This window comes from Staurois parvus, unplaced genomic scaffold (assembly GCF_062004578.1).
Source record: "Staurois parvus isolate SC_StPar_1 unplaced genomic scaffold, SC_StPar_1.0 ptg000352l, whole genome shotgun sequence".
Lineage (NCBI taxonomy): Eukaryota > Metazoa > Chordata > Amphibia > Anura > Ranidae > Staurois > Staurois parvus.
The window spans coordinates 3,622,730-3,649,230 of record NW_028318148.1 but is presented as its reverse complement, the minus strand read 5'-3'; the positions used below and the strand labels follow the sequence as shown (position 1 = coordinate 3,649,230).

Sequence of the window (26,501 nt, the reverse complement as noted above, 5' to 3'; positions counted from 1 at the left end):
ACCCGGGACAGCCGAGGCTCTCATTCACATCACTGAATCGAGATGGGGCTCAGGTGAGTTTTAGTGGGGGCTGCTGCTGCACACAGAAGGTTTTTTACCTTCATGCCTAGAATGCATGAAGGTAAAAAACCTTGAGCTCTTTACTACCACTTTTCAGTTTTTATTCAGGAAATTTACGCTAGAGAACTTTGTTCTTTCTTCAGTCTCAAATTCCATGCAAGGGTTTCCAAAATTCTTTTCACTCAAAGAGAATTTCAAAACACAAAAATTATAAATAATGGTTAATAGGTATTTGAATATTTTATACTGAGCTCCAGTATCATCCCTGGGGAATAGTAGTGAAAGGTCAGTTACCTCTCCCCCACCTTTTGTAGTTTGTCATCTGGTTTATCTACTTCTTTGCATTCCTTTAAATTGATCGCATTATAGAAGTGGCTGCCAGTTTGCCTGTAAAGATGTTTTGCTTTGTTATTGCAATATGTCACTGTCATAGCACGTCTCAGAGTCTGGTCTGGTGAGAAGTATTTATGGCTAGCAGCTGTCCAGAGCAGAGGGGACCCCAATGTCTCCATCTTACCAGGTGTCAGCAAGGTGACATATGTTTGTCCCCAGAGAGGTCACATTCCTGATTGTCATTATTTTGGATGGTTTAGGGCTTGTGTGGTACAGAGGGTGCCTTTTCTTCCTGTACACTATAAATCTTGATGGCCACATACTTCCCTTCCTTTACTCAGATCATCTTCTACTCCATAAACTTCAGTATGGAGGGGACCCTGGCAGGAACAGTTCCTCCCAACTTACTTTCTTCTCCAGGTCCCCTACCCCCAGAGTTCAGCTGTTTAGGCCTCGTTACCATCATGTGCAGAGGCATGAATTTTTCTGCACGCTTTCTGCAGGGGCACAAAGAAAACAATTGTTCTCTATGTGCCCTGTTCACACTACAAAACTAGTACCATGTGCTGATTTTTGCTGTACAGGAATCTGCAACATCAATAAAACTCACTGAAACGCGCATGAAAACTGATGTAAACCCGTGAAAGTGAAATCTGCGTGGTTCTCCCATCAGTTTTTATGCATGTTTGGTGTGAAGGAGGTCTTGCTACACTGGTGTTTTATTCTCTGCAACACTGCAAAAAAATATTATTCAGAACTATATAAATGTCTAATAATAAAAATTTGTAACTGCAGTAGAACATTAGGGTGTGAGCTTTTCTGGTGCAGAGACGAATGTGAATGGTTTGGTGTTCTTTGTACAGCACTGCAGATATGTCAGAGCTATATAAATGTGTAATATAATAATGATAATATTAATAGTGGTGTGTGACAGTGGTAGGACATTAGAGTGTACATTTTTGTTTATTTAAACTCTTCCAAACATACAGCTTGTTAATAAAAACATATTTAGATATATACAAAAAAATAAATAAAAATGAATTAATATATATATAAACAAAAACAAACACACTTACATCGGCAAATAATAGAAAAGAGAATGTCTTTTTTCTGAAAACAACATAAATAGAACTATATACAAAGAAACATAATTTTATTATCCGAAAACTACCAAATTATGCAACACACAACCCTACCTCCACCTAAACACACCCTCAGGCTAAGGAACGATTAAACAGTCATCCCATGCATGTAGCCTTTTTCCAAACTCTGATCTTATAAAAATCTAGGGGACGTGAAAGGACATAAAGAAAAGCTGCACACCCAGAGACTGGCAGACAGCAGCAAGGACATTAGAGTGCAAGCTTCTCTGGTGCAAAGACTGATGTGAATGGGTCAGTGTTTTCTGTACAGCACTGCAGAATATTTCAGGGCTATATACCTATATAATAGTAATAGTGCGTGACAGTGGTGTGACATTCGGGTCTAAGCTCCTCTGGTGCAGAGATTGATATGAATGGGTCAGTGTTCTCTGTACTGTACAGCTGAATATGTCAGAGTTATATACCTACAGTATACAGCATATTAGCAATAGTGTGTGGCTCTGGAGGGGATATTAGAGTGTAAGCACCTATGGTAGAGACATCTGTGAACGGTACAGTGTTCTCTGTACAGCACTGTGCAATGTCTCGTTATAATTGTATATTAATTGTGAGTGACTCTGGAGGGGATATTAGAGTGTAAGCTCCTGTGGTAGAGACATATGTGAACGGTACAGTGTTCTCTGTACAGCACTGTGCAATGTCTCATTATTATTGTATATTAATTGTGTGTGATTCTGGAGGGGATATTAGAGTGTAAGCTCCTGTGGTAGAGACATATGTGAACGGTACAGTGTTCTCTGTACAGCACTGTGCAATGTCTCGTTATAATTGTAAATTAATTGTGTGTGATTCTGGAGGGGATATTAGAGTGTAAGCTCCTGTGGTAGAGACATATGTGAACGTTATAGTTTTCTCTGTACAGCACTGTGCAATGTCTCATTATTATTGTATATTAATAGTGTGTGACTCTTGAGGGGATATTAGAGTGTAAGCTCCTGTGGTAGAGACATATGTGAACGGTACTGTGTTCTCTGTACAGCACTGTGCAATGTCTCGTTATAATTGTATATTAATAGTGTGTGACTCTGGAGGGGATATTAGAGTGTAAGCTCCTGTGGTAGAGACATATGTCAACCTTACTGTGTTCTCTGTACAGCACTGTGCAATGTCTCGTTATAATTGTATATTAATAGCGTGTGACTCTGGAGGGGATATTAGAGTGTAAGCTCCTGTGGTAGAGACATATGTGAACGGTACAGTTTTCTCTGTACAGCACTGTGAAATGTCTCATTATTATTGTATATTAATAGTGTGTGCCCATCAAAAGTGAAAGCTCTGGTGCAGAGACTGGTGTGACCGACTCAGTGTTCAGTCCTTAACAGTGACGTGTACATTTATAAAATAAAGTTAAAAGGCCGTAACGAGCAATGACCATTTTTTGCTATAGCAACCAAACCTCATCTTTGACTGATATAATTGGAAGTTGGGTTATTCTGTGTAATAGTACTTTACATACCATTACTCGTGTGCTTCCTTAGTGCATAGTCCTGTATACCAATATACTCTGGGAAGGTTTGGTGATACAGAATGAGGTTGAGCCCCCTGCAGGATGATTGTGGAATGGCTTTTTCTGCCTTCACCCTCTGAGGAATAGCAATATATTGACAGTGGTACCTGGAATATACTTCATTGCTAAGAACCTTCTCTAAAGGTCTGCTGGCCTCTAATTAATAATGTCCAGTGAATGTGGTGGCGTTCACTTTGAATACCCAATCATGTGCAGATAAAATAAATAAACAGAGATTTGCTTTTCACATGACGGGTTAATTATACGGAATGTTCACTCAATGAAGATTCTCAACTCCTCTGTAAATCAGCCTCATTGTCTCACACAGGGAGTTGTGGCTCATAAGTTTACTGGAACTAGGTTTACATATTTTTTTCCTAAAATACTTGATTTTAGAAAATATTTTCTACAAATTATGTGTAATTACTATAGAATGATGTGCTGTTAATACCTAAATCAGTAACAATACCACAAAATATGATATACTTGTACACAGGTACTCTAGGATGTTGTATATAATTATATATATTGATCCAGGAAATTGATCATTTGATCTCCTCTGTGGGGTTAGGAAGGATTTTATTTCCCTGGGGGAAATCTTGTTTTGCCTTCCTCTGAACTTGAACTTTCTAAGTCTCATTTTTGCTCTGGAGATATTATTTTGAGTTTGTCTTTGCATGAACTTCCTCCCTGATCAGTAATGTGTAGATAAATTGCCTTTTATAATTGAAGCCCTGCGTCCGCCACCTTGGCTACCTCAAATGAACGCGGTGCATACGTCTTGGTAATCCAATAGTTTTTGCAGACTTCTGTCTGTTCTTGCTGATGAAAACATAATAGTAACTCTGAAGAAAATAAGCCTTCATTCCCCTTACATCAGCAGAAGGGAGGAGGACTGGAAAGGGCTAATATTGTCTTAACAGGAGTGAAATTTAAACTTGTCATTCGTCTCCTGTAGGAAGCAAACTCTGTGGTTCCATAGTTAATGTTCTCTCTCCATCTGGTTTGTATTTGGTGTCAGTTACATGCATATTCCCAGACCTGAGGTCAACATTCCCCCCTCCGTCTTTGTCTCCTTTTTCTAAAAATCCCTGAATCTGCAGAAAATTAAAATGAGGATTTATTGTACAGGCTGGAGAAGGTGAGAACTTTGTTTTTGTGGGTACCATTCTAACTTGTTTTCCATCTTCTGAGTCACCTCTGCTGGATAGTTTTTTGCTTAGTTTAGGTACTTTACATAGTAGCTTCAAAGGACCACAGTGAAAACAACATGGAATTTATAGAACTCCTGGCAAATCCATAAAACACCCATTGGTTCACCTATGTATTCCTGCAAATGTTCTGACTTTTTTTTTTTCATTCTGAGGCCCATACTAGCTGAAAGATGAAGTCAGGCTTGCATAGGGAGTGGCTGTTTTGTAAACTGGTAGAAAGACGAAGCATTTGTGAGGTTCACCAGTAGTCTATAGAGCAGACAGCAGTATTTAATTTCTTGTTGCAAAGGGAATTATTAATTTGGAATGGGCTAAGAAGAAGGTCGTGGCCTTTTACAAACTATATACAGGCCATGAAAAGGAAGTTCCATTCTTATGTAAACGTTTTTCACAACTGCTATAATTATACTTCAATGAGGATCTTAAAACCCAACTCCAGCCAAAGTGTTTTTAAATTTGTTTAGACAGGGTGGGTAAAAGCCTACAAGCTCTTTCAGATTTTACCTCTTTCCCATGCCACCCACAAGTAGGAACAAAAAGTCAAATGAGGTGTAATTTATGTTTGGCTTAAGAAGAGCACAATATCAGTCATTGGTCTCTACCACTTTCTAGTTTCTTCATCCTGCAGAAGGCTACAGATACAACCCAACAACATGCAATGCTGTATACTCTTGCATTTTTTTTTCTAAATATCCTTAAAATGACTCCTACAGTGGGCCTTTCAGTATCCTGATAAATTTTATTTGAATAAATTCCTGATATGTCTCAATATACAGCAGATATTGTACATCTTTGTTTAGAAATCTCAAACTTTTATCTTTAAAAATCAGTGAAGTAATTTTGCCCAGAGTAAGATGGTGTCATCAGTCTGCTACAGGCAGGAGGAATCATATACTCATCCTCTCCTCTCCCCACTGTGAATAGACTGCAGTTCTGTAACTTTGCAGCAAGTCATAAGGCATGGAGTGATCTGTGTTAAACTTCATTTATACAGGTGGCCAGGGGTGGTAAAATTAGGCAGTTGAGCAGTGGGTTTACTGCCTCTTGACCACACAGCAGCAAGTTAACATTGCCACCACCAGTTTTGCACCACGCATCAAAACATTTATCACAGATAATGCTCCGCAGGCTAAACTGCCACCAAATGTGGCCCATTCAAGTGAATGGACTTCTGCCGCAGCCACTATAAAACCAAATGTAATGCTTGGGATTGCACTATGATGCTGCAAGCTTTCACAGGTTAAAATAGGAGTCCTCCAAGATGCTTTGGAACCTGTCAAATGCCTCTGAAAAGCTATCCACTGTGGGGCACTTTTCAAAGGGGTGGTAATGGCAATGATAAACGAGCTCTTAGATATTTGTAAACACAGACAGAAAATAAACAGACACCAGGAGATACATGATTGCATCATCACTGACAAGGTTCAGGAAATGGATGTGACCTTAGATGATGGATGAACACATATGGTACTATCCTTCTGTCACAGGGTCATTGTATACCAAATAAATATTTGAAAAGTTTTACGATTTTAAATTACTTAGTGTGTCTGCACTTAAAAAATGATATAACTCTGATGCTAGTTTAAGGCCAGGTTCTCAATGGTGCCCTGTATTTTGGCTGCAGCGTGGATGTATACGTGTTTCACTGCGCTTTACGCATGTTTTTAGCCTGTGGTCCCACTGCTTTCTATTACGTCACACAGTTTTTCCATGTTTTCTGAAAGCACATTAAAGATGTGGCATGTATGAATTTTGGTGCGCTTTCAGAAAATGCGTCAAAAACGTGCAACCACCTGTGCATATACCTGTGCTGCACCCAAAATGCAGTGCACCAGTGTGAACTTGGCCAAACAAATTATACCTTTTTGAGGCTAACATGGGAGGTTGGGGTTTTAGGCTGTACTTGATTGATATTTATGATAAAAAACTAGGAGCAACATTGAACATCAGGCACAGGTATTGGCGAGGCTCAGGCAGAATGAAAGGAGTAAAAAATGGGGTTTATTTGAGTGTTTTAAAATAAGATCCTGGTTTGGTCATGGAAAATAGAGCACCAGCACGTAACAACCTTTGCACTGTTAATAACATCAAGGTTGATGTATTTTTTCTTCCATCTTTCATTTTCTTTTACCAGAATTCTGTCATCATTGGCTTCTTGGGGTCTGTGATATATGGCTGTAGAATCTATGTCAGACGATAGAATGGTTGATTTACTAAAGGAGTAGAGAATGAAAATTTAGCTTAGTGAGGTCGTGTTCACTTTCAATACCAAATCATGTACAGTGGAAATTAAAAAATAAAAACATGAACAGTACTGCGGTTTCTGCTTGGGAATGCTTGCACTGTGGTCTGCTCAGTGTGTTAAACATTGTGTTACAGGGAGAATAATGGCTGTTTATTAAGTATGATGTCTCCATTTCAGTATGCAGAGAGATATAAAAGGCCTTTGTTGATACAGATTCTCTCTGCGCCCCCCAGACTCTCCTTTCAACATAAATATATTTAACCAGCTATGTGAAGTATGTTCTAGTTGGCCCTTATCTGGCCCTTCACATACCTGCACCATCCAGATATGAAATATTTAATGTTCTTGCAGCTGCAGAGAGAGTTTCATGCAGATTGAAGTCACAGATGAGTTTAAAGTTCATTTGTTTGCTCTACATTTGCTTCTTATGTAGTAACAAGCAATTGTAACCTGTCCCTGTAAACTGCATTTCTAACCCCAAGTGGAAAGAAACTGACAGCAAAGATTCAGACCACATGCCAGTATAGTCCGATTCTAGGGTAAAATGACCCAAGAGAGCCCTCCACTTTGTGCAGCTACCTGGGGAGATCTGAGATGCACAGTTGACTTTTCTTTTAAAGCAGAACTCTAGCAAACACCTACATTAATAGATTAATTACTTAGAAGAGACCTGCTTTCTCTGACAGATGATATGTATTTATGTCCATCTAGTCCTGCAATTTACACAGCAGTACCACACAGCACAGCTCTCTCTGGCAAGGCAGAAGATCTGATTTTTTTTCCCTACTCTATTTAAAGTGGTTGTAAGCCCTCATACTGTATATACCCAGTGAAGAGACTGGCTTCAAGTGATACACAGAGATAAAACAAATACAACAACATACGTTTTACCTGTTTATCTACAGCCATATTTTCCATACATTCATTCAAAGGCCAGACTTTACACAGGATCTCTCAGCTCTGAAAAGCAGTAGGCAGGGAGCTGAAGTTACACACAGTGAGGAGAGCTCTGAGAGTTGATTGGAAGGAAGGGACACACCCTCCTTCATACAGCTCACAGGAACAGAGTTGAGGCTTTCAATCACAGACTGTGCCCTCCCCTGTCACCATTTCTCTCTTGGTGTCAGGAAAATCTATCAAAAGTGATTCATGCTAATAGCAGAGGAACAAAGCAGCAGACAGAAATAACATTTAGTGCTCTGGATGGAGACAATTACACATTATAGAGAGATATGCTTTGTTCATATTTCATGTCTGAGGTTACAACCAGAAGTAACACTGGCAGGTCTTGTCCCTTCCCCAATGAAAAGGAGAAGCAGTACACTGAGGAACTCATTTCTCATTCTGCTCTCTTCTTTTATCAACATATTACATGTTGTGTGCTACATCTTCTCCCGAACTTATCTCTGTAGTATTATGTGTAAACTCTCCAGCGCCTCAAGGAAACCAATGCCAGGGGATGGCCAGGGGATCAGAAACATGAATAGCCTATGGATAATGTTCTGGAGATGCAGCCCTCCTCAGGTGGGGAAATCAACAAACTGGAAGAAAGCATACAGGTGGCACAAACACCTAGTGCATTATCCAAGGTTTGCGTATGTACTCTCTAGCGCCTCAGGATATGCACAGCCAAAAGGGAAGCCAAGGGTACCAGGACAGCGACAACCAAAGGAAATGCTTCAGGGGTGCAGCCCTCCTCAGACGGGGAAATCAGCCACTGGATAGAGAGAAAACAGGTGGCGCACACACCTAGTGCATTATCCAAGGTTTATTGTAGGAATTAAATCATAAAAACATACTCACAGACGAAGCATGTATGGAAAGTAAAGTAAGAGCCCTGCTGTTGATGCATCAACAGCAGGGCTCTTACTTTACTTACTTACTTACTCTTACTTTACTTTCCATTCATCGTGCATCAGCATCAGAGGTTGGTCATCAGCTCTGAGGAAAGGGATTTGTCCCCGAAACGCGTCAGCCATTTGACCGCACTGACAGTGAGAACACCTTGCCCGCCGTTGTGGCCATTGTCATTTTTCTATGCTTTTTAGATACATGCTTCGTCTGTGAGTATGTTTTTATGATTTAATTCCTACAATAAACCTTGGATAATGCACTAGGTGTGTGCGCCACCTGTTTTCTCATTATCCAAGGTTTATTAAAAGTGTAAAAGGACAAAAAATATACTCACAAACATAGCATGTGTGTAAAGCCTATAAGGCCTATAAGGCAGAGTGTCCAACTGATGGTGTGGTTGGCCTGTTGACGCGTTTTGAGGACAAAGCCGTTTCCACAGAGCTATAACGAACCGATATAGCTCTGAGGAAAGGGATAAAGCACTAGGTGTTTGCGCCACCTGTATGCTCTCTGCAGTATTGTGGGTTACCCCGGTACCAAGTAAAATTAGGCACTTATAATACAATAATACTTTAATACAGTTTAATTACTACAAAGCTACAATACAGCATGTTTATCTAGTACTCAGCTTGAACTGCATAAATTGGTTTAGGCCCCCAAAAAGTGATATTTAATTATAGACGCCGCCTCGTGTTTAGAGCCTGTTCTCACTGTTATTGTACTAGTCTACCTGGGACTTCCGGGTGTTCCTGCTCACCTTTGTGTGTTGTAGCTCCCCTTGTTATGTCGAAGTGACATCCAATGAATTAGCATTTCCAAGTGGAGGTCATCACTGGCAGTCTGTGCATTGTGTCTGCTCCAGTAGCACTACTAAACATTGTTTTCTTTTTGACACACCCCAGAAAAACCAAAACGGCTGCACCATAGGATATATAGCAATAGAATAAGTCCCTAGTGAAAGGTAAGGCTGCAAGTTGTGTGTGGGTGACACTTTATTCCTTCCTCCGTCACAGTCTGGAAATGGTACAGCCTGCGTCCCAGCTGGCCAGCTTTCTGGGACAGTTGTGCTGGCTCTGACACATTGCTGGAAACCCAAATTCCTTGTGAAAATAATTCTGCTGTTGTGTGTCATTCAGGCTGTGACTCAGTCCCGGGCATGCTGCCTAATTGAGAGCTCACTCTGGACCAAGTTTGTTTAATCAACATTTTGGAGAGCTCACAGGAGCTCGGAAAAACTGCTCCCCTCTGTTTTCACTGCTGGCTTCATCCTCAATGCTCTTCTCTTCTTGTGTGTGACATTAATGGAGGGAAGGGGCTGTAGTTTAATACGTGTGTCTGATCTAAAGAGAGCTGTTCAATTTCAGCCTTTGAAGGTCACACTGAGCCAAAACTTTGGCGATCACTATGCTTAGTGAACAATATTAACTGTTGCCTCAGAAACTCCTAAACTTGAACTTGATAGCCATGATGTACCTAATTAAACATGGTCAGATGTTCTCCTAATCTGCTCCCACTTATTTTTGTCAGGTTCAGTTGGCTGATATTTTTTCAACAACTTTTTCTTTTTTAATTTTCTCTTTTCAATAATGTTTATTGGTTATTAGAGTTAAGCTGCAACAGTTTACTCCATCCCGTTGCCTCCAATACTTCCCCTAGGGCTCGTTCCCATCTTTCCATGTAGGGCAATTTGGTGGGGTCCTCATGCAAGATAGTATATATCTTGGATATATGACCTGTATGTTTTTCTAGAGTTCTACAAATATACTCCATTGGACTTGAAGAAGTCAAGTGAATGGTGCATCTAAGAGTACTGAGGAGGTGGGTTATTTGAGAGAATCGATATAGCTCCTTAGTGGGAAGGTGATAGTTCTCCTGAAATAATTCCTTAGATATTGGGCCCTTGTGAATGCAGAAGTCTGCCAGACGGAGAAAACCTTTATTGGTCCACCACTCGAAAGCAGAGGGAACCCAGGGTTTCCTAATATATGGGCTAATGGATTATGGAGGGATTTATAGCCATGTTTTCTTGCTAATCTGTTCCATAAGTTAAGAGAGAAAGATATTATGGGACATAAAATTCCAGGTCTGTCCTTGGCTTTCAGCCACATCATATGGCTAATTGGAGAATTGGGAAGATGAGATGATTCCAATTGCATCCACAGGGGGTGGGTATGTTGGGAGTGAAAGCGTATCAATGGGGCTAATTGTTCTTCTTAAAAGTATTTAGCTAGGTCTGGGACTCCCAACCCTCCTTTCAATCTTGGGGTGAAAAGCACGTGTCTATTCACTCTGGGTCTCTTATCCCCACAAATTAATTTTAGTATCTTCTGTTGAAGAAAGCACAAGTCAGACATATTTATCATTATTGGCAGAGTACGAAATAAATACAGAATTCTAGGCAAAATATTAATTTTATAAAGTACAACCTACAGAACCAAGTGGGGGGGGGATCAAGGGCCCATTTGGAGAGATCATTATGTAGTTTCTTGTATAAAGGAGGGTAGTTCTTGAGATATAGAGTGGCAACGGAGGGGGTTACATGAATTCCTAGATAAGGAAGTGTTCGTGTATTAGGTAATTGTATTATCTTTTGCTTTATTTCATTTTGCATCCGTTAAACCATTAACTAAAGCAAATGTATCAACTTTTTTGCCCTCTCACCAGGTAGGAAAGTTGCATGCTGCTGCTGTGAAAGATCCCACTGTCTGCCAGCATTAGGCATATGATTCTAGAGAGGGCCCCCTCTTTATCACTCACCTGTCACTACAAGGTGTGGAGTCCTGGATGAAAATATAACTGGGGACTTAACTCTCCAAACCCCCCCCCCCCCACACACACACACACATAAAGTGTTATGTTACATGGATCGTGGCCCATATGCATTGTGTATCAGGCTGGAGTTGTTGGAGGGGGATCAGCCAGCCATCTGTGAAGACATTCATGTGCCTTTATAAGAGAATTGTTATGCTGTATTTTCCTATATCAACAAATGAACATTATCTGTGCAATTCAGAATACTACATTTTTTACTGGTACTATTTGAATACATAACAGGCTGTAGATGAAATGAGCAAAGTTATAAGCACCCTTTATTTTCTTGTATGGTGGGACTCCACATCTCACTGTTCGTCTTTTTTATGTCTTTTTAGGGGGACATTCAGCAACTCCTTATCGTTCCGGACCATCGAGCTGCCTTTGATTATTGTGAACACTACAGTCCTGACTGTGACACTGCTGTCCCTGACACCCCCCAGTCTCAGGACCCCAACCAGGATGAGTATGTAAGTACCAGGGCACATCTATAACAGAGTGAAATGTGTGAGAAGTGGGGTTTACCATTTAGATCCTATACTAATGACATAGAAAAAGTAAACACCAGTATGTATATCATTCTTTGCAGTGTTAGCTACTTCAAAGTTGTTGTATTTTTTCCTAAAGATTTCATTGTTGACCACAAGTCCATTCCATTGACTTTGTGGGGTCCGTGTTGCATGAAATAGGGTTCTAGAATCTATGTCACAATACAGCATAGTTGATTTTCTAAAAGAGTAGATAATAATAATTTAGCTTAATGATACTGTGTTCACTTTTGAAAACCAAATTATGCACAAGGGAAATTTAAAAAAATGGAGTTTTGCTTAGGCATTATTGTATGATTAAAAGGAGCCGCTTTACTTTATTTACTCACCTTAGTGAGCATCACTTTGCAACATGAACATTGTCTACTCCTGTAGTGTGTCGACCCTTCAGCGTTATAAGGTATATTTATGATGAAGCAGGGTTGTTTACTGTTTGTTGCTCACTGTGTAATGTAGTGTCTGTGACATGTGTAGGGATATGGCTAATGTGGTTGGGATGTGAGGCCAGTAGTAGGTGGTGTATATTTTGTGGTCAGCAGCATATGACTGTTAGGATTATATACAGGCAGTTCCTGAGTTACAAACATTACAACTTACATACGACTCATATTTAAGAACAGAGGCAACGTGACATCACACTGGTCCTGGAAACCGATGGGCAGCTATCTTGCTGCCCACCGCATGCTGCCACCTACTGTTCGGCGGACCTGTCAGCAATCCAACATCACTGCATGGACAGTTACCCCTTCCCTATGCTATCCAAAAGTAAAAAATATATTTTTTGGCCGACGTTACACTTAAAAAAATGTACCTGTTCGAACTTACTGTACAAGCTCCACTTGTTTGCCTTCTCCCTCCCCCCCCCTCCACTGCCATATTTGCTACTTTTTTGGTCAAGGGGGAGCGGATACCTGGTTTTGACAGGTACCCGCTCCCACTTCTGGCTCAGTTTGCACCAGTGAAGTGAGCCGGAAGTTCGGACCCCCTCTTTCCTCCCGCAGTCTTCTGGGACACTTCACAGGTCCCAGAAGACTGCCGGACCAATCACAATGTGCAGCACGACTCGCACATGTGCAGTGGGAACCCGGCTGTGAAGCTGAAAGCTCTCACAGCCTGCTGCCCACAGTTGATATGCCGGCACAGGGGAGAGAAGAGGGAGAGAAGGGATGGCGAAGGTAAGCACATCACTGGACCCTGGGACAGGTAAATGTGTGTTTATTAAAAGTCAGCAGCTGCTGACTTTTAATAAACACAAAAATAACTGGAACTACGCTTTAAGAACAACACTACATTACCTATCTGGTTAGTGGCCCAGAGTCTGCCTGTACCTTAAACTTAACATTACAGTTGAGGTTTATGGCTTATTTCGTAATATTGTAGAGTCTATGACATGCTGTAGTATCTGTTGATGATTATGCAAATCTCAAGACCTGTTGTATGTGTTTTAGGGTTGCATTGTATATGAAGCATAGAGTAGGTTCTAAAGCCAAAGGTGTAGAGTTGTAGGCTTTAAAAAGGTTACACATTCTTTTATTGCTGTAATGATGTTTTAGGATCTAGTTTGGCTGGAACTGTAATGTAATTTTGCTGGCTGGGATAGAAAGGTTTTAGAGGGTGGAATAATGTTTACAGCTTATATGTGGTTCTAAATTCCAAAGACAACACTATGGGGTTGCAAGGTTTTGGCAGGTTGATCATAGTGTACAGCAGGTGACACAGGTATTTTAGAGGTGCATGTATTGTTTTCAGACACTCTTTTTCATATTTAGCAATACCCTGAAGCCGCAGAAGGAGATGAAGGCTATTACTATGAATATCCATACTATGAAGAAGAAAACGATAAAGCTCCAACTGTTAAGCCCACACAAGCCACTGGTGAGGAGGCTGTAAGACCGCAGCCAGACTTTGAAGAGGTATGTTCCCCCCCATGTCACATTTAGGCAGCCTCATGCACATGGGACATTTTGCCAACTCTCCTAGAAGCCTTTCCTCCTGGCAGCAGTGTTTTAGCAGAAAAACGCCTAATGCTTGTAAAAGTGTGTAATGCATTTAGGTGCATCAAGCGCTTGAGGCTTAATTTATTTCATTGGCCAGTATAATAATTTATTCTGGCCAATGAAATTAATTAAAGCTCAAGTGCTAAATGCACCTAACATTAACACATGTTTAGGTGCATTTACACATGTTTACAGGTGTCAAGCATTTTTGCAGCCAAAATGCTGCTGCTCCTGGACACACTGGCAGTGTTTTTTTTCTGCCTCTAAACTCCTCTGCCTAGAACGCCCTAGGAGCAGCTGAAAAAATCATCCATTATGAGGCCTTAACATTACATTTAGCAGTTTCCTTAGCTTTCTGTCGTTTTTTAAAGATTAAGTTCACTATGCACCCTTGCAAGCCCCCCCCTCCCCCCCCCCCGTGACAACAGGCGGGAGACCTTCTCAGCTTCTCCTAGCACCCACTGTCACATTTTGCAAGTAGCGCAGCTATGCGGGGCTCCTCCAACACAGCTGCATCATTCATTCAGTCACAGAAATCTGTGAATGAGAGAACTACAAGTACCGCTAGCCTCAAAAAACTGCTGATGGAGCTGATGAGCACTCTCATCGTTAATTCACAAGCCCTGCAGCTTGTAAACAGCCAGCCCATATTGCAGGGATGGTCTGCAGGAGCCTGGTATTACAGCCTTGATCCACTGAACGTGGGTGCAATGCTTTGCCAGCTTCTGAGAGAAAAAATAAATGCACATTTTGTTTTGCTGCAAATATATATACATTTATTATTTTTCCCAAAAGGCGAACTTAGTCTTTAATGTCGGAAATGTTGTTGCTTAACCCTGAGCAATTATTGTATTCATGCTTGAATCATATTATAAAAATTCAAGTTTTGTGACCATAAGCAGAATTTACTCTGGCTAGAATTTCAGAGCTTATCTGAGTGTTCAACAAAGTAGAAAATTATAACTTGAAAGACATCCCTGCAGCTATGAAACAGCAGTTATCCAGAGCAACATTAACATGAGCTATGATACTGCCATATCAATGTTGGTAGACAATCTACAGAGCCGCCAACATGTACACACTTGGGCTGAAAAGCTGTTGGGGAAGTCTCCCCTCCATCAGAACACAATAGCTCAGTGGGAGTGATTCCCCCTATCCACATAGAGTGTGCAAATAAGGGAATCAGGTCAGCCATTTCATTCAACCCACTGGTTGAATGAAAAAAACTGAATCATCTATGGGCTATTTAAGGAATAATTCCCTTACAAAATTACCAGTCTATTTGCCTTTAGTAAATTAACCCCTTTGTTCCCATATTCCGAAGCTGGTTTCCTATGGACATGTAGAATTAGTTTGCGCAGGGTTAGAACAACCTGTAGCCAACTATCAAATTATCAGTCAGCCCCATTCCTTTTGACCTGTAGACAAAAGCCTCAAATCATTAAGCTTAACACAAGGATACGTGTCTTTATTTTTGTATTTGGGAGGAGTTAGACTGGGGAAGAAGCAGACTCATCCATCAGTACAGAGTATTTAAGGAAAGATGAGACCGACAGTGGAAAAAGCAGAGTCCTCCAGCAGCACAGATCATTTCAGGAGAGCAGAGCTACACTATATTGCCAAAAGTATTACGATGCCTGCCTTTACACGCACATGAACTTTATTGGCATCCCAGTCTTAGTCCATAGGGTTCAATTTTGTGTTGGCCCACCCTTTACAGCTAAAACAGCTTCAACTCTTCTGCTAAGGCTGTCCACAAGGTTTAGGAGTGTGTCTATGGGAATGTTTGACCATTCTTCCAGAAGTGCATTTGTGAGGTCAGGCACTGATGTCGGACGAGAAGGCCTGGATCGCAGTCTCCACCCTAATTCATCCCAGAGGTGTTCTATCAGGTTAAGGTCAGGACTCTGTACAGGCCAGTCAAGTTCCACCCCAAACTCGCTCATCCATATCTTTATAGACCTTGCTGTGTGCACTGGTGCACAGTCATGTAGGAACAGAAAGGGGCCATCCCCAAACTGTTCCCACAAAGTTGGGAGCATGACATTGTCCAAAATGTCTCAGTATGCTGATGCCTTAAGAGTTCAATTCACTGGAACTAAGGGGCCAAGCCCAACCCCTGAAAAACAACCCCACACCATAATCCCCCATCCATCAAACTTTACACTTGGCACAATGCAAGCTCCTGGCAACTAACAACCCAGACATGATCATCGGATTGCTAGACAGAGAAGCACGATTCGTCACTCCAGAGAACACTAGTGTCCAGTGGTGGCGTGCTTTACACCACTGCATCCATTGCACTTGGTGATGTAAGGCTGGGATGCAGCTGCTCGCCCATGGAAACCCATTCTATGAAGCTCTCTACACACTGTTGTTGTGCTAATCTGAAGGCCACACAAAGTTTGGAGATCTTTAGCTATTGACTTTGCAAACATTTGGCGACTTGTACTCAATGTGCGCTGCAGCATGTGCTGACCCCGCTCTATCATTTTATGTGGCCTACCACTTCGTGGCTGAGTTGCTGTTGTTCCCAGTTGCTTCCACTTTGTTATAATGCCACTAAATGTTGACTGTGGAATATTTAGTGGCAAGGAAATTTTACGGATGGACTTATTACACAGGTGGCAACCTATCACGGTACCACGCTTGAATTCACTGAGCTCCAGAGAGCAACCCATTCTTTCACAAATTTTTGTAGAAGCCGTCTGCATGCCTATATGCTTTATTTTATACACCTGTGGCCATGGAGGTGATTGGAACACCTGAATCCAATACTTTTGCCAATATAGTGTATATAGCAGAGGGAGCAGAGTCCTCCAGCAGTATAGAATATTTCAAGAGAGAAGCAGAAGTAAAAAAAAAGAGAGTCCTACAGCAACATAGAGCATTTCAGGAGAGGGATTGAAAATTGTCCGGTTCAGCAAGGATCAGCCAAATTTCGATCCATTTATGGCCATTCCTGCTCAAGAAAAGTTGATCTAATGTTCAGCTTCTCTTAAATGGGAATGTTGGAAAATCAGTGGTTGCAGCGCTAGTAAGTGTATTCTGACAACAGAGGAGTCTTGCTTTCAAAATACAATACCTTGCTTGTGTGGATGGGGAAATCCGTTCTTTTATTAAATCCTGCTGGTTGATTGGAAAAAGAAAAAAACAAAAAATACATCTATTGCCAACCTGTGGATTCACATCACACTGTAGTTGGGCGCAAAATCGCATGTGATTCAGACAGGAATCATACCGTATTCCTGTTCAAATCACATTTAATTCTTTGCAGTGTGATTTGAGCCCATTTATTTTGTATGGACTCAATTTGCACCAGCACAAAAAAGTTGTAGGAACCTTTTTTTTTTTGCTGCAATGGAATCGGGTTGCATGGGTGTTTACATACATGCGATCCGATTCTTGCAATCACACTGCATTTTGCGATCTGTTTTGGGGTGTCATTCATTTAACATTGACACCCATGGCAGGTCAAATAAACGGAGTGCAATTTCAGTATAGTGTGGGAAACGTTCAGGATTTGCTGCCTTTCCTGCACTGAATATATGTGAATCGGGTCTTAGATTGCAAAAGAATATGTATGGATTGTTCTTTGCTTTTAGGACACTCCAGCACCCACAGAAGCTCCAGTTGTAACTACTGAAGCAGCAAGAGTCATAATTGAAGAGAAAAGCGAAGCCAACCCAAGCCCAACAACATATGATTATAACTATGGTGTGCATGAGGATTACTACTCCCCACAACCCTACGAAGACACAAACTACTCTGAGGTGGATGAAACAGAGGAGAGGGCCAATGTAGAGGAAGGATCCATTGACAGGACTGTCAAGGTCATCACCAGTACTGTGACCGCAATCAACAATGTAAGTGTGACTTTTGCGTCTTTGCGTCTCATCATTTACTCAGTATATTTGCCGATTGCATAGCAAGATTCACCCACTGGTGGCATACAAAATATAATCATCACATATATCACACAATAAGCAAGGGAAGCTGTGAAAATCATGGTAGGAATAATTTCAAAATTAACACATTAAATAAACTGTAATTTCATACTAAGGCTGGCCATTCATTATACAGATTTCTTGAGAATTTTGCTTTAGATTTACCAAAAACCTTATAATATGAAGTCAAACGTAAACAACATTTTCAATTGTATCCAATTAGGCAGGCCCTTGCACTGCATAGTTGAAGGGAAATCTAAAGGAAATTGGGCAGAAATTGGACAGAAAATTGTACAGTGTATGGCCAGCCTAAGCCTATTTACTGAACCTAGGAAGACACCTTTAAACAATAATCATCTAGTTTTTCCAGTCAAGCCTATACATAGCAACATAAGGGTCAGCTTCTACCAATATGGATATTTTCCTTATCCAAATAATGGTTTCACCCTTCCCTGTAATGTATAATAAAGAAAAATAGTCCAACTGTGAGAAAGTGATCCCATTTACTACTGTAGATGGGGGCTGAGACAAAAACTACTGTGGGGATATCTCACCATTGTGGAAGGGCCAGAGACACAAGTTTCCTCAATGTGGAATGTACAGAGACACATATCTTACCATTGTGGTAGGGACAGAGAGACACATTTCTGAGGAAAGCTCTTAAAAGCAAGGAGATAGTTAAAACCATCAATATCATCCAAAACGGCAGTTTTCCCTTTACAGTCACATCGTGTGGGGTGGGTGTTTTCTAAATTCTTTACACGAAATACCGCTGATTCATCAACTTTGAAGGTATATTTGGCTCAGTTCACTAGAACATAAGGCATGCAATATGGTCAATACTGCGAGTTATTTCAACTGTTATTTGTCAGCTCATTGGAGGTATTAACACACACACATTTTTATCAATTTTTGACTTTAGAAGTCAATGCATGGGTTATTTATCCTGAAAATTACAGTAGTTGGAGGCTTGTGATAATGGTGTTTCAATGAGGGGAGCAGTAAGAGTGTCTTTTCCTTTCTAAAGCTGGCCATGCATGTGTAGATTTTGAACACATTCATCCATCCATGCTAACAGTATAAATGGACAAATCCACAATGCTGTGCTACTGTATTCTTGGCAGATGGAATGACCTGCTGTCAAAATACCCAAACAGTGCCTACAATCTGATTAGACACATTTCCAACAGGCTCCTTTGACTAAAGTTGAATGAACAAAACGTTTCTAGGAGAAAATTAAGGAGATAAAACTAGAAATAATTTGTCTATCTTGGTTAACTGGGGCACTTGTCTCATCTCAGGGTACACTGGTAAGTGGTGCAGGAAGCTCCAGACAGGAAGGAAATGTCGATGGTGATTTCACGGAGGAGACCATAGCCTATGAAAACTCTTATTCTGACCTGGACTATGATGTGGACAAACAAGGAGAGGATCTGAAAGAATCGGCTGTCATTGTGCCAGAGTATGAGGTAACTGCAAGTTAGTCCTCCACTGAAATTCTCTGCCTTCACTGACTCATCACTTAAATACAAGCATCATCTTCCATTGCATCAGTGATTCCTGTGATATATGAACAGAAATAAAGGTCATGAGTGACACCTGCAGACTAGAAGGTGGCGTTGCACTAGGCGAAAATTAAATCAGAGCAGAAATGCATAATAATAAAATAATTATTTACCAACTATTTCCCACTTTGTAATTTTAGAGACATTTTTTAAATAAAGCAATAAGATAACTCATTTAAGATTGTCTCCCCTCTCCTTATTCACAAAAAAAGTATTCACACTTTTTGGGATTTGTGAACCGTGTTTAAGATATATGTGACCTGTTTTATGGCAGACATACACCAATCAGCCAAAACTTGATGACCACCCACCTAATATTGAGTCCCCTATTGTTACACTAAAACAGCCCCTTTTGCTGCCCAAACAGCCCTGACCCATCGAGGGATGGACACCACTAGACCTCTGAAGGTATGCTGTGGTATCTGGCACCAACCAATCCGTAGCAGATCCTTTAAGTCCTGTAAGTTGTGAGATGGGGGCCTCCATGGATCTGGCTTGTTTTTCTAGCACATCCCACAGATGTTCAATGCATTGAGATCTGGAGATTTTGGAGACCAAGTCAACATTTCAAACTCATTCTTGTGTGTCTCAAACCATTCTTGAACCATTTTTTCAGGCCACCTACCTAAACATTGTTGGTGACCAAGTACCCCCCTTCATGCATCAGGGTGTATTATTTCCATGAAGGGGTTTACTTAGTCATCAACAATGTTTAGGTAGGTGGTACATGTCAAATAACATCCACATGAATGGAGGGACCCAATGTTTCCCAGCAGAATATTGCCCAAAGCATCACACTGCCTCCTCTGGCTTACCTTCTTCCCATACTGCATCCTAGGGCCATTTCTTCTCCAGGTAAGCGATGCGCATGCACCCAGCCCATCACATGATGTAGGAACATGATTAACCAGACCACGCCATATTGCTATGCGGTCCAGTTCTGATGCTCAAGTGCCCCTTTGGAGAAGCTTTTGGGGTTAGCATGGGCACCTTAACTGGTCTGCAGTTACTCATCAACATCAACTTCAGGGACAACATGTGTACTTGCTGCCTAATATATCTCACCAACTTTCAGATGCAATTGAAATGAGATAATCAATGTTCCTAAGCTACAAATAATAATTTAGTGCAGCGCTAAAACAATAATAATATCAATAAATTAACCAAAACATGCAAAAATAAACAAGACAATTATTGAGTGATATAAATAAAAAAACTCCATAAAAAAAGTGCATGAAGTGCTCCAAAAAAGTGTTCACAAAAAGTGTAAGCTGAGGGCATATAATTGGCCTCAAATACGTGCAATCATTCACGTTATAAATGTGAGAAACATCACATATAAAATAATTATAAATTAATTAAACAAACCCCTATTCATATAATATAAATCCCCTGTGTAAAAGGGGATAACACTCTAAGTGAATAGTGTTGAAGTGACCAATCCAACCTATAAATAATCAATCAAAAAAATCCCTAAAAGTCCATAAATCATCAAAATAGTGCTCCAAACAGCAATAACTCATGCAGGGTGATAATAGTGATGATGTCTGTGGAGGTGTCAGCACACTTATCACCCATGGCTAAATTGCCCCCTCACCTCCACTTAGCGACCCAATGGGCCACTACGCCTTCAGGATCACTCCTAGATCCTTCTCCAATAATGACTGGTATCTGTAGTACTCCACCTGTAGTCCCTCTCTCAGGTTGGAAATAAGATACTCCAGGCCTTCCAGGATAGATATATCCGCTAGATATGCCCCTCACCATAAACCATGGTGAGAAAGAAAAAGATCCTCCATAGTGTAGTAATTTGGATAAATTAAACTCTTTTATTAAATGATAAAATGCCCACTTACTTGTTAAAATCTGGTGCGATCACAGTTTAAACGTCATGCCTGGGTGTACTGCATGGGTTAGGATTAATTTGGGTGTTCAAAGATGGTGTCCGCGCCAGATGTACGTCACCGCGTACCGGAAGCTGTGTCACGGCGTAGGTGAGGGGGCAATTTAGCCACGGAGGATAAGTGTGCTGACACCTTCACAGACATCATCACTATTATCACTCTGCATGAGTTATTGCTGTTTGAAGCACTATTTTGATGATTTATAGACTTTTAGAGATTTTTTTGATTGATTATTTATAGGTTGGATTTGTCACTTCAACACTATTCACTTAGAGTGTTATCCCCTTTTACACAGGGGATTTATATTATATGAATAGAGGTTTGTTTAATTAGTTTATAATTATTTTATATGTGATGTTTCTCACATTTATAACATGAATGATTGCACGTATTTGAGGCCAATTATATGACCTCAGCTTACACTTTTTGTGAACACTTTTTTGGAGCACTTCATGCACTTTATTTATAGAGTTTTTTTATTTATATCATTCAATAATTGTGTTGTTTATTTTTGCATGTTTTGGTTGATTTATTGATATTATTATTATTGTTTTAGCGCTGCACTAAATTATTATTTGTAGTTTGTCACTGTTAAGGTATCCGTTTTGAGTGTCAGCTGCTTTAGTTATTAGGTACCACTCCATATAAGCACTGGAGGAATCTTTTACTTAATGTTCTTAAGCTGTCAATGGTCATAAAGTTGTGGCTGATGGGTGTATACATAGTATGGTATATGTTTCATCATTTGCCAGCATTAGATTGGATGGCCCAGGTGTATATTCAGTAATCAGGACTTTAGGTGGTGCTTTTCTGCATCACTCTGTCTCCATGTTCTGAATATTTTAAGCAGTATTAGACTCAACAGCAAACATTTATTATATTGCAGCTTACCAATTCTTAGATGTGATGGTTGCAATAGTTTTAATTTTTAGGCTCTCTTTCCATTATTTTTATCTGGTGATATGGCAAGTAAGTCTGTTGTTTTTCAACAGAACTAGCTCTCCAGCAAATGTAGTAGTTAGAGTGTTGAGACAAACCATTTACCACTGACAGGGTTGCTTACAATTATTAGATTTTATTTATTCATGTAAAACCTTTATTCCAAAGTGAAAAAAAAACCTGTTGCTGTAACTGCTTGCGCAACTGCAGTGTGAGCTGGAGTTTGGCTTCAATCTGTTAGTGTATCTAAATCTGCTAGTATGACTAACACTCCCTTCCCCCCAGCATAACAATGCTGCTGTCCAAAGGGCCCCTGTGCTCCTTCATCCAGAGTGGAAGCACTTTAAAGCTGGATATACACGTATTGAAATTTAGCAGGTTCAGCAGTGAGCTCAACAGAAGCTGGTCATTAGACTGGCCTCTGTCGAATGGTCCTGCTGGAAAACCAGCATTCAATCAGCACATGTAGCCAATGGCTACTTCGGTGATCTATGTATTCTGACGGGAGCAGTCCCCAGTATCAGAATACAATAGTGCAGCAGGGGAGATTCCTGCATCCACATTGCTTGTGTAGATGTGGGGATGTGAGTTTTTTTTACTTGTTTTACGTTCCACCCACTTGTCGAGCAAAAAAAAGGAAAAATCTGTGTGTATAACCTGCTTAATACAAGAGGTGTGTTACTGGCCAGATAACCAAGTGAAAACAGAGGGGAAAAAAGCTTAAACAAAAAAACGAATGCAGCCACTATATCTAATAATTGGTAAGCTGCAATATAATGGATTTTAGGTTTTGGGTTTATTACCGCTTTAAAGACTTGTGAAAGAGACAGGACTGAGTACAGAATGTCCTTATGTGTCTTACACGTATGTGAATTGCACTGATCGCAGTTGAACCAAATTGATTTCGGTTGACAGTAAAACAGGCCTTGAGATTTTATGTTTTTAGATTTTATTTGCTTTGTTTACCATTTGTATGACATCAGAGTGTATTTTGCAGATTTCTGGAGGTGCTCGGGGTGAGAAGGGACAGAAAGGGGAGCCTGCCATCATTGAACCTGTAAGTCTCCTGCTTATTTCTTTTTTTTTATTGCTTAATAATTGAAATCAATTTATGTTAACTTGATAACTTGTTTACCAAGCGGTCCATACATGTCTTCCTGGTGCTGTAATGCATGTGTATTGCAGTAAGGCAGCCTGTTCATTAGAACATTTCTGGAAGCACACTGCAATATTAGTCTTTTGGCAAGATGCATAAGGCCCCTTTCACGTGGGGCAGACTCCGTTGAGATCAGCAGTGGATCTGTCCACTGATCCCCTGCTGATCAGAGCAGAGTGTCCACTCTGCTCTGTGGACTGTTTAGTTGTAAACAGACACTACTGTCTGTTTACACCCGACTGCCCAATGATCTGATCTGTGTAGACGGAGGAGGACAGATCCCCAGCCTTTTTCTTTCTTTCTTTTTTTTTTTTTTTTTAGCAGACCAGATCCAACCAGAGGTAAGCAAGTGTAAACAGACTTGTGTGTGCTGGTCCATAGTTATGAAAGGACTGTCCGTTCTGATCTGCCTGAAAAACTAGCGGGCGGACCTGATCGGACCCTTCATATGAAAAGGATTTAAATGTTCTCTTCTAAGCTGGCTGCACACTTTAACTTTTGGTTGTACAATGTCCTTTAGATTTATCAAAAAAGTATGTAGTTTCAGTGCTTACTTTATCAGTCTATTCAATTTACATCCAAGTCAGGTATGCTCTTGTACTGCATACATTGCTGGTACAATAGGATTGTCCTAAGACAAAATGTTAAGTTTTCCTACTGATTTAGTTTAAATTACGTAAAGTCAAAATATTTAAAGCCTGCATATGTATTGGGAACATTATGGATTCTCAATGAAAACAATGACATGAAATATAAATATACCGTACTGTATAATAAAACTCACAAATCTTTTCTTGTTGGGTTTTTGCTGGAAGTGACTGGGCTACACACACAAATAGCACCCTCTCTTGGTCAGTCTAGGTATTGCTGCTGCTTTAAAGATGAAGATTCACATCTGGTCAATGCCTATTTTGCTATCTCTAACTTGATTAAAGAACTTTAGAACAGTTGCAAAGCTCTGCAGTACTGTGGAGAAAAGGGGGGCTTTGTATCTCTTCAGTAATGATGATGATAAACCCGTACTGACACCCTCCACACATCCCCACCATGTAAACATTTTGCTCCTGTTTGTATGTCAATAGTTTTCCCAGATGTCTGAACATCTAAACTGCACCAAGAGAAGGATAAATATTGGCCAGGGCCCCAGATGTTTTTCTTGTGATTAGACATTGCATCCACTTAAGAGATGGTCCAGTGTTCACTGCAACTGTGAGCATCTTCAACTGATTGTTCTACAAGATGCCGGAGGTCCAAGGTTCCCAGGGATCCTATTCAAGCCTATAACTTCATTGTTCAAAATGGAGGGCAGGAAAATATGTCTGAAATACATACGCTGACAGATTAAATTCTGCTGTTCATCTTGACCTGCTTCAGAAAAGCGATTTCTGCGATGTGTTGGTAGCCGCTTGAAAAACATTGAGAAATTAATTTGAAAATGTTTTGATATATGTGACCCAATCCAACCCCATCCAGCTGTAGCGCTACCCTCATGAGGGCCTCTGTAAGACATGGGCCCCCAAAGGTTGCCCTGACCTTGCAGCCACCTGACACCTCTTGACACCCTGGGTTCAGACATATTGCACACAGGAAACAGTTGCACAGACACTTGAATGCAGTAACGCATTTGAGTTTTTACAAAGAATTATTCAGTCAATAAACAACAGTTATGAGAATACCTCTTAGACAACAAACACCTTGCTGGAAATTCAAAACAGTGACCACAGGTGGACTTGGAAGAGATAAACACAATCAATCATTCAAACATGATCAGTAAGGGGGGACCTCTGACTTCAGGTAGAAAAGAGAAGAGGAAGACTTTATGATGGCAGCCTGCTCCCCCAGAATCCTGATACCACAGGTCCTGTAAACAGCACACTCTGTATATTAAATGAATAAGCTATGCTAAAAACAGTTTTAAATAGAGTCTTCCTTTAACATGTACATGACTACGCCCCTTGTCCTGGGATTGAGGAGCATCAAGGAGAATCCTGGTGGAAAGGATGTCCTGGGTCTTCAGGTAGCTCAATGAGGGCCCAAAGGATTGCTGTGCAATGCGAACCAGCAATGATAATTGTTTTATGTAGATGATTCCAGGTAAAGGTATCAAACTTGAAAGCAGGTGTGAGGTATAAAAGGTGTCTGCATGCAGTATCCCTGAGTGTACACAGGGTGGGCTTCAGTCCGCTCACCATTCCTGATCATGTCACAGTTCAAAGGTTCTGAGCAGGGGCGGACTGACCATTTGGAAACTCGGGCACTGCCCGAGGGCCCGGGGTCAGTAGGGGGCCCCATGAGATGCCCCTGGTACCTTTTTCATAGGCTTTTTTGAGTTTGGGCAAGGACACAGGGGCCCCATGATCCCCTTTTGCCCGGGGGCCCAATGAGTTGTCAGTCCGCCCCTGGTTCTGGGTTGTCCTGGAAGGCTCCAACAGTATCTGCTACCAGTGTGGGATGCTCGGCCTTGCGCCTTGTGACACTGGGTTTCCACTGGGGATGAGATGGGGACAATGTTCACATCTAGGCTCAGTCACATCTGCCAACAGGAAACTGCATACGGATGTTCCAGTGGATGGTCAATAGCTCACACGCAAAAGACTCCTGCTCCCTTTCCTTAGCAGCCAGGTCCCTGCTTGCAGCTTCAGCCCGTAGTCCCAAGAGGAAAAGCATTCTCCCGAGTCCAGCTTATATATCCTTCCCCAACATGCTCCTCTCTTCCTCCAGCCGGCTGGATCCTGTAGCTCCCAGCAGCATGCCCATGTTGGCAATTCTGAAAGTAGGACAGCTATGCCATTTGGTCAGCAATACTTGGGGGTTGATTTACTAAAGGTAAATAGGCTGTGCACTGCAAGTGCAGTTCATGCAAGGAAAACAAAAAAAAAAAACAACAATATTTGCTAGCACATGATTAGATGAAAGAAATCAGCAGAGCTTCGCCTCATTTCAGAGCTTCCCCTCAGATCTAAAGCAACTGCACTTGCAATCAGCCCCATTGGGTTTATGATGCATAAGCTTGCCTAGCCTTTTTGTGAGTGTATTACTGTAACACAATAACGTTTTTTCGAATATTTTACACTATGTGGGTGCAATCTGTTAGTTTTGCATTTAACGAGGTAGGTAAAAACAAAATAAAGTTTGGCTTTACATAGTTTGATTGTTGCAGAATGCATAGAGGTGAGCTAAAGCTTACACTCAACAATACCTCTGAAGACAGGCCTGCTTAGTGCAACAAAATATAAAATTTTGTTTGGGAGGAATTAC

General features: G+C 40.9%; 1 protein-coding gene across 2 annotated transcripts in view; it reads left to right on the top strand.

Moving 5' to 3' along the window:
• The window catches only part of COL5A1 (collagen type V alpha 1 chain), a 298,677-nt gene that overhangs the window by 99,715 nt on the left and 172,461 nt on the right, over nt 1–26,501 (top strand). For both annotated transcript variants that reach the window (XM_089684686.1, XM_089684685.1), the window contains exons 5-9: nt 11,526–11,657; nt 13,505–13,648; nt 17,338–17,598; nt 18,981–19,148; nt 23,085–23,144. In XM_089684686.1, the coding sequence (XP_089540812.1) occupies nt 11,526–11,657; nt 13,505–13,648; nt 17,338–17,598; nt 18,981–19,148; nt 23,085–23,144 (765 nt within the window). The remainder of the gene's footprint in view (nt 1–11,525; nt 11,658–13,504; nt 13,649–17,337; nt 17,599–18,980; nt 19,149–23,084; nt 23,145–26,501) is intronic.